Genomic DNA, 9593 nt, shown 5'->3' on the forward strand with positions numbered 1-9593 from the left:
AACCGAGTGGTTCACAAATAAAACTTAATGAAAAGAAACACAAGTTTCATAACTGTAATGTTTAGCATAATAAAAAGGTTCAAAAAATGTTTTTTGAAACCAATAATGTAAACCAATGAATTATGATGTCAACTGAAAATGTGGTGGTGGCAAAGGAAACAGGAACATCTGCATTTCTGAAAATCTATTCAGTCAATTCTTAAATTAGACCCAGAGCCCAGTACCCATTCATATACAGTAAATCCTTCTCTATTCAAACACATGATAACAGTTAACAAGACAATGTACCTGAGGGCAATGTGACCATGGCGATTATGAATTTTAAAAGGTCCTTTTGGGACAGTATTTTTTGGAGAAGATGGAAAGTGCACTTTTCTGGGCTTAAAATTGTAATTACAGGAAAATAAATACCATTTCTCTGGTCCCTTGATTTATGATTGTTATTAAACATACGTATTGTACCTTTGTGTACTGACCTACATCCCTTTTCACAATTTCCCCAGCCTTTCAAATTCCAACCACCAACATTTTGAACAATTTCATGAGAAATCCCAGCATCCAACAAGTAAAACAAAACAAAAAACACAACTTTGACTATATTAAATGCATTCTCCAAAAGCTCTTAGTGATACTTTTGAAAGACAACTGACATCTAAAATCATACACTTGTGAAAACACTTAGTTAAATATAACAGTAAAATAAAAATACAGCACTGAGAAATTACACTGTAAACATATTAAAGGCTGATGAGCCAATTTAATGCATTTTCTCCATTCAGTCATAGTGTTTGGAGACAGTGAAACCTTGATAAGCTTCATCTTTGAGCATTCACACATTTTACTCCTCTCAAATACTATTTCAGCAGCAGTTCAGTAGGATAAAGGGGTGTAACTTGCTTGGGTCTTATAAAAGGCACAGTACTTATTCTGTTCGGTTCTGAATAGTAGCTACTCTTGTGGTAGGGGACAGCTGCTCTTAATGGCATCAGATCAGTAGCTTTGTCCCTTTTGCCAATGACAAGTTAACACTGGCATATGAGTCTGCAGGTTTCTCCCAAAATCAGCTGGCATTTCAGTTCTCTGTACATATGATAATTACATTACACAGAAATATCCTGAGCAAAAAAAGAATGATCTGCCTTCTGTATAAAATGCACCTAATTCACCTTCTGTATTGTTCAAAATGTAAATGTTAAAACCTCAACCTAATATATTTAGTTTAACCTACACTGATACACTTACTCTGTCAAGTACTTCCAAGGTCACAGGTATTGTCCTGCTGTTCCGTTCAATTATCAACCAGAAACCTCAGACATAATGCACTACTGGAAAACAGGCAGGTAGCACTCAATGTGTCAACTACATGGAGTAAATTATGGAAAAATATGCAAGAACAAAAGTTCGAATTCTGCACACTCACAGTCAAGTGTGCTCTTTTAGAAAACATCAAGTATTGTTTAAATCCCTGATTTACGGCTGATGCAATGATAAATCACAATAAATTCATGCCAGGAGAAAAACACTTCCAAGCATAAAAATATGATGTAAGATCATAGATTCTGTAAAATCTTTTCATTCTCTAGAAACAGCATTAAAAACACAACTGTATGAGTTACAATTTTATATATAAAAACTACCAAAAATAATTCCCGATATGATGAACTAATCTATTTCCAATTCATAGCGGGAGCAGTTAATGACTACAGCATCTTCCTCTTCTGGCTTTTCACTGGATTGCAGTACTGCCCACTGCTGTTGAGCTCAGCAGGGGTTCTGTGGCGTGAGGAAGCATTAACCCTGCAGCCGTCACAAGCTTCCACTGAGGACTCCTGAGAGGGTCCGCCCCCCCCTCACGCAGTGCCGCCGCCGCTGATGTCTGGGATCTGATCAGTGAAAGACTGCATCATCCACTGTCCTTCCGGAACCCTCCCCACTGCAGCTGGCAGTGTGGTCTCCTTACTGGCCGCTTCTACCGGGAAAAAAGGAATCATTACGTCCTTTCCAACAAAACAACAGAAGTGAATCTCCGAATCAACCATGGTTTATTTTACTGTCTACAATCCGGTGCTAACATTTGCAATGATTTCTAAAACGTATGCTTTTACAGCTGTGCAGTTTTGATAGTATTAAATGTTTAAAATTTTATTTTAGAAAAAAAAAAAAAGTGCTATTCTTCAGTTAAATCACATTTCGGTACACTATACCAAAAGGTATGGCAAGTGTGTTTGAATGCCACTGTGCTTGGTTGGATCACTTATCAACATTAATCAGACCAAACACAGAGGAGGTCACACTATGCTGTGAGGAGACATGGGAGATCGGCGGGACTGCAGCAGCAGATGCCCGACGCGGTGGCTGTGTGCACTCACCAGTCTCTCCTGCAGCGGAGAAGCCGCAGCGGCCGCTGCTCTGCTCCTCCCCAGGCCCCGCCTCGCTGTACGCCCCACCGTATGCCGCCTCGTACCCGGGGTCGTATTGCTCCTCTTTGACGGCTACCCTCTTGGCATCCTCTGAAAGGCAGAGAGGATGAACGATTGTCAAGCGGCTTAAGCACTACGAACTAGAGGTGGGACTAACACTAGGAACATACTCATCTTCCTTTCCACGTTGAGGAATTAATCAGCTGTGAGCATAGTATAGATAAATGGAATGCTGGGTATATCACAAGCACAGCCACACTTTGTCAGTATCCCTTATCCCTTTCATACAGTTAAGAAAGCCTTGGGTGTGGGTGAGAAACACAAGACACTACTCTACTGCAACCTTTAGCTGGACCCCTTGGGTGTCCCGTTACCTTTGGCCATGCCCAAGTCAAAGGTGTACTTTATCTCCTCCACTTCGTTGTTCCGGACAACGCCCTTGAGTTGGTCGCGCAGCTCCATCAGCTTGATGTAGAAGTGCACTTTGTCCTGGGCGCGTGGGAATTGGGCACACCGAGCGCTCGAGGAGGGCATGAGGTAGCACACCTGCATCGGTGGGAAGGGAAAACTGGCTGACACTCACAAAACCCCTTCCTGTAAACAGACGTTTCTGGTAGGAAGATGCGCCTAATATATCAATATCATGATATAATAAAAGGATTTCACACTCATATTGTAAAATGTGTCCATGTCTTACTGTGAGCACTGCTGACAAAGCTAAATGCCTTCCACTATGCAATAGACACTTTTTCCCCACAAATGTCAAATAAGCATGAAAAGAAACTAATGCCAGCACTGATGTCTGCCACATTTCATAATACAGCTACACAACTGAAATAAATGCAAAATTCAACTCTCATTTTTCTCTTTACTATGGACTTGTAATTGCCGTGACAGCACTGATTGCTTACCGTCTCTGTCTCTGGAACCTTTTGGGGCTGTACACCAAATTCAAGGTTCTTTGGCTTAAACCCAAAAATCTCTCTGCTGAACATTTCATAAATACCTGAAGACAGACAAGTATCATACAAATTTAAATCATGTTACACCTTGAACACTTATTCCATCATTTTAACAAGATTTCGAAGGGTAGGTTCTAGGTAGGTTTTTAAAGTAATTATGAACTGTATCATTTAAAATTTCTGACATTTCTCTGAACTGACTAAATCTTCTGCTTTCTTTAATAAAGATTATTACTTACACTTCCCATTGAAGACAGCTATGAGAGGCTTATACTTCTGTAACTTCTCCACAAGAATTTTTCCTCCTTCTCTCAATTCTTTGCTGTACAAAAAAAATGAAAATGTATCAATCCATGTTTTCAGGACAAAGTACGTTGCCGAGAATTTATTGCATATTTAGTGCAATTATAAATTGATGAAAAACACAGGATTGCTCTCATGCGCCCCCCCCCCCCCCCCCCACACACACACACCCACACACCAACACACAGTGTACTACTTTTTACATCAATTTAAAAACTTCATTAGCTTCCACAGTAAATAGATTTTCATGTGCTGAGCACATCATGTGAGTAGAGGAGAAATGTTACCTAAAGCTAGTGGACTGGAGCACTACATTACTTTCATTTAGCACACACTTATCCACAGTGACCAGCACAAAAGAAAAGTTCAACTATTCAAGCAGTATGAGCAACAGCGTCAGACCAGGCTAACATCACTCCCTAAACAGTGAGTGTGAGAACACTATTCAAGCCCTACCATGAGTTAACTTGTGCAACCTGTTAACTCAGTGTGTTTTGGATTCTAACTGCTTGTTTGAGCGCTTGAGCACACCACATGGTTAGTCTCCATCCAGTGAGAGACTGGCAGGCCATTAGTCACTCTAGGGCAAGAAAAACTGAAGTCTTCCACCAGGTTCTACCACCAGTCCACTTCACCTCACCCAAAAGGAAAAACTGTTTTAATAACTATGTAGAATGAAGTAATACTCTAGTATTTTATAGGAAATCTCGCTACATAGTTTATAACGGACTGGCTTTTTTATGCCATCATTCCCTGTTCTTTGTTAAAACTGAGTAAGAGTTCTGCTCGTTTTATTCAAGTTTAAAAAAAAAAAAAAAAGAGGTAAATAAAAATGGAAGGGATGGTACAGTAACTGGGTCTCAGAGAGGAATGCATTGTCTCCCCCTCTTACCTTGAGAGATCCTTGCTTCCCGGCGTGGTCCTCGCCACCATGTTGGTGAATCCTATCCCATACTTCTCTGGCAGTGTCTGATCATGCATATGATTGAGCTGTACTTCCGTCATACCGGACAAGAAGAGGCACTTCCCTAAAGGCATTAATAAGAATCATTAAATGTACAAGTTCATAGACCGTGGAGAATCACACAGAAATGGAGGCAAAAAGTATGTTGTGTATCACAGTGCAGAATCTGTGGTCTGCAACTTACAAAAATGGTTTCCTGGTCCAGGAAACCATCGCCCAATGTAAGCTGCCATTAATCCTGGGTTGATTCCAATCTGAAAAGAAATTCTTTGTTAAAGAAGTGATTGTGACTACAGTAAATCATTTTCCATACCACAGAAACAGTAATTTGACAAAATTACAAAACAAATTTGTTCTGTGAGAATCATTGCTAAAAATGCAAATTTGCCACCAATCTTTCCTAGCAATTAGTGACTTACATCTGCCCAAGTGGCGCAGCAGTGTAGCATAGTGGTAAGGAGCAGGAGTCATAACCAAAAGGTTGCCGGTTTGATCCCCCATTGGGGCACTGCTGCTGTATCCTTGGGCAAGGTACTTAACCCAGAATTACCTCAGTAAATATCCAGCTGTATAAATGAACAACATGTATAAAATTATGCGAGTTGCTCTGGATAAGACGTTCTGCTATAATGGCAATAATGTAATCTTAAGAGCTGTCCAAAAAAACATCTGGCCCACTAAGCCTGTCTGTCACACAATATCCACACAATTTTGTATGCTTAACTTACAATCACAAAGTCCAGATTGTAGGTGAGGATGTCAGGCAGGGTTTTGGTCATGACCTCAGCCTCAGTCATGCCTTTGAATCTATCCACTTTCCGCTTGACCTTCTTGAAAGCTTCATCGATCTTCTCCTGCTTGCCCTCCTTGGGCTCTTCCCCTTCCTTGGCCTTCTTGGGTTTTGGGCCAGGCTTGCTCTTGGGCTCCCCGTTGGACGCCTTGCTCTGAGGCCTCCCTCTCTTCCCCTTTGTTGGAGCTGCTGGGAGGAAGGCAAAGGCGATGAAGGTGGATTACAGACAACACTAATCCACATGTGCCAAAACCACAGCATAAATGACTAAACATGACATTCACTGTAATGAATTAACTGGCAAAGAAAGGAAAAAAAAAAGGCAAGGATCACCAGTTCCGTCTGATGGCTTTTCCCTCCCTTCCTGCCCTTTTTCACCTGGTATATGGCTTCATGAAAGTCTGTTCTTAGAAAATCTAGAGATCTAAAGACCTATGACATCTGAAAAATCTGATCATGGCCTCTAACGGCTTACGTTAGGACACACAGCATTCAGACACATAGGAAAGGAACAGGTTAACACTATGTAACTGGTGTTACACCACACCCAAGGTGTGGTATGGAACAGTACCTTGCACCGATGCAGGGGTGTTAGGCTCCTGATGAATTTGTTGGATTCCTGGTGAATCCTGGGAATTTGGCTGTTGGTGGACAGCCACCCCTGTCATCACCCTCTCCTCCCTCGGCCCCTCCAGGAAGCGAGCTGCATTGGCCAGCTGCTGGTATTGCATGGCCTGGAGGGCCTGGATGTGCTGAACAGACTGGATCCTGTACAAAAAAAAAAAAAAAAAAAAAAAAAAAAAAACACCTTTCATGATCTTAGTTTTCCTCTGAGCTCTCCTGAGCCATGAACATTCATCAAGGAGCCCCATGTGAGGAAATCCAACATGAATTCACTATCACAAATCCTATTCAACTGAAACACACTTGATTACAATAGAAAACTCAGGTCAGGCGCCAATAAGACTTTCCCCACATTCGTCCACCCGACATTTCCCACAATTAGCTAGTCTAAATTAGGCGCTGTGTTACAGGAAAAAAAAAAAAGTTCTATCTAGTATGTGGGTGAGGAATCTAAATGTTTGGTGCGACACAATCAGAGCAGGCTGTACAATACCACTGCTGCGTTTGCAATGTATATGTTGCAATAATTAACACGACAACAAAAACTGCTTTGCGTGTAGTGAGCTGGACAGCTAGCAAGTTGCAACACGTAAAACTCGTGTTACTTTAAAGTATATTGCAGGACGTACTGGCTGATTTAGCTATGGAGAAATCTGGTTAAATGAAAACTCCCTAGCACCTCAATTATGCGGGGTAACGCCAGCCAACTCACCAATGTTGAAGATATTCCGAAGGGACCGTCAAAGATGAAAACTGCTTTTCTTCCATCTTTATGGGTGGATTTACTTAAATAGATCAATAACATTCATGACGATGTTAGCTACAAATATTTTAAAGATGGCTAGCCAACATCCAAAATGACTGCTTGTTGATAAATCCTTGATGAATGAAGAGAGATTTGGGCGCAATTTTCGACAATGATTAGCTTGCAAGCTATCTAGCTAACTAGTAAAGACTGATACGACCGAGACCCCAGAACAGACGTAGCGTTAACTAATGTTAGCAAACAATGATTAAAAAAAACACACATTCTCAATACAATTATATAATCGTAGCTAGCTACATCACAAACTGCTAACTATACAAAGGTAGCTAGTTAGCCAGCTAACGTGTTCATTGGTTAAAAATAGCCAACAAGTGACCAGCAGCTCATACTCAGACAGGCTGGCTAGTTCGACCGGATAACTAAAAGAAAGAATACCTACAGTAAAATTAACAGATACAGTTTCCCGTATAGACACATTCGTTACCCACGTACCTGTTTCAAACACCGTCCAAATTTTGTTTCATTCATGAAAAGAAAAAAGGCAAATCTGAACTTTTTTCCAGAAACACAAAACCCGTCAACTCCAAGACAGAAACAAAAGACCAGCCTGAAACAGACTTGTGTCAACTCTGACACCAGAAGATACCAAAAGCAAAACGGGGGTACGTCACTTGTCCATACATTTCATGTCAAATTCAGAGATAAGAATTAGTTGACATATGAGCTTAAAAAGTCACTTTCATCTTTCAGCCTACTTTAAGCATTGCATATCCTTGGAAGGGCCTGGTTAAGTTTATAACATAGAAAGATAGCATGATATAACCCCCCGTTCTGTATCGGTTTAGTTCTTTTGGACGTTTGAACTCTGGTTCCTTCATACCATTGGCTGAGAAAAATAGACAGACGGATCAATTCAATTGAAGCACAATTAAAGCTCTGAATGACCACCAGAGACTTGTAGTTTTAGTTTGAAACAGTGTCGCCCCAGCTAGACTGAGGTTCCAATCTGGGACTTTAAAAATATTCAAAATACATACAACAATTACACATTTCTCTCAGAGTAACGGCAAAACATTTACATTAAATATTATTGCCTGTGTGTTTGTGTTTTGCTTCTACGACCTCTGCTTGAAAGACAAACTAGCATTCTGAAGTCAGTCTCTATGTCAGACCTGCTCCAAATCTTAACCTCCCTAGACTGTTCAATATATCTGAATAGTTCAGCACCATACCCCTCAAATCATTGCAATGTCTTTTCGTCTTGAGGTAAATCATTCTCTACATATCACACACCCGAGTCCCGTACAATTTTCTGCATTAACAATATGTTAGCCCTCTCCTTAACTAGAAACAAACTCCACCCCAGGGTCAAAGTTCTGGTGAAAGCCGATTCTGGTCATATCTGTGCTGACCTGAGTCTTCAACAAAACTATGCCCCAGGAGCTTCTGAATCAGCCGGTTCAGTGAGTGTTGGAGGTAGTTACTGTAGCAGCACAGAGCCTGGCCCATCCTCTCCACTGCTGCCCCAGCGCACCCCTCATTACACCGGACCCTCCAGCAAAAACACCCAAAAACCCAAGGTGCAGTGTTTTTTTATTCAGGCTACGAATACATAGATACAACACAAATGGAACAGAAATACAATGGGATAACAAACAATACAAAATGCCAGATATGTGAGATCATTTGATGCACCAGCATCATAAATACTGAAAAGGGGGGAAAAAAAAGACAAAAAAAAAATTAACTTTGGGTGGCAAGGGACACTGGAAACATTGCACAACCACCATTGCCTACTGGGCCAATCTCCAAAAGGATGACCTGAAAGAATAACGAAACTATCAAAATATAGGTACCTTCTGGCCCTTCGTCCAGTTGCTGTGCCATTACCCAAACGCTACTGTACTGCCACCTAGTGACATTTAGTAAAAGTACTTGAGCAGTATTTTTTCTCCATTATTTTCAAATGCTTTAACACCAAAAACACCAGTTTTATACATCACCACTAATGTTTTAAAAAATAGTAATCTTAACAATTCTAATAAAAAGCTAAGTATTCTTAGCTTTTTATTATTCCGATGTCCTTTTATTATTGTTTCATTTAAAAACAAAAAACTTATTCAACCACTTATTTAACGAATAAATCTTTAATGAATTAATCAAATATTGACTCATTTTTCAAACAAGCCATGTCAAGATCACAAGGTCACAAGTTGGTTCCAAGTTGTCTGCAATGATAGGAGAGCTGGTGTGGGTAATGTCAGAAACCACGGCGAAAGAGCCCCGGGGGGGTACACCCCCCCGCCGGAACTCCATTTGTCCTCTTGGAGCTCAACGCTGAATTGGTGCTTGCCGATCCAGATGCTGAGCTCCCCCTTGAAGCCTCAATGGCCAGGAAGGATTTTGGTATACCACAGAGAAAGGCGTGCACTGTCTCCACTGGAATAAATGGGTGTAACACCTGTACAGTGATGATTGAGGTTCAGGCACCACAAGGGTGTTACAGAGCAGGCTTGCAGAGGTGCTGAAGATATCTCCCTGTAGCACCTCTCCCCCTTCAGCGTAACATCAAAAATTGTCCCTGTGGATGCATCAGACATCCGAGATCTTCAGCTACAGAAGGTTCATCAGGATGTCCCTGGTGAAGGCAGATCTCTCTGTAGCTGGGGACTCTTCCTTCCAGGAGAATCAGAGAGTATTCTTGATTGCTCCCAGTCCAGAAGCACAACGTAGAACTAGATCCAGCACATTTGCCAGAATACCA

General features: G+C 41.2%; 1 protein-coding gene across 2 annotated transcripts; it reads right to left on the minus strand.

Annotated features, from left to right (window-relative positions):
• Positions 1 to 1689: 1689 nt before the first annotated feature.
• LOC118770494 (G/T mismatch-specific thymine DNA glycosylase-like) lies at positions 1690 to 7388 on the minus strand. 2 transcript variants are annotated; one of them, XM_036518210.1, is made up of 11 exons: positions 7322 to 7388; positions 6776 to 6848; positions 6011 to 6207; positions 5378 to 5625; positions 4834 to 4903; positions 4578 to 4713; positions 3622 to 3704; positions 3332 to 3426; positions 2795 to 2966; positions 2370 to 2510; positions 1690 to 1969 (listed from the first exon to the last, which is right to left on the minus strand). In XM_036518210.1, the coding sequence occupies exons 2-11, from the start codon at positions 6829 to 6831 to the stop codon at positions 1851 to 1853; spliced, it is 1317 nt and encodes a 438-aa protein (XP_036374103.1). In that variant the 5' UTR covers positions 6832 to 6848; positions 7322 to 7388; the 3' UTR covers positions 1690 to 1850. The 2 variants fall into 2 exon arrangements, with proteins under 2 accessions (XP_036374103.1, XP_036374102.1); XM_036518209.1 differs by having other exon boundaries at positions 5378 to 5628.
• Between the last annotated feature and the right edge of the window lie 2205 nt (positions 7389 to 9593).

Source organism: Megalops cyprinoides, chromosome 23, assembly GCF_013368585.1.
Source record: "Megalops cyprinoides isolate fMegCyp1 chromosome 23, fMegCyp1.pri, whole genome shotgun sequence".
Taxonomy (NCBI): domain Eukaryota; kingdom Metazoa; phylum Chordata; class Actinopteri; order Elopiformes; family Megalopidae; genus Megalops; species Megalops cyprinoides.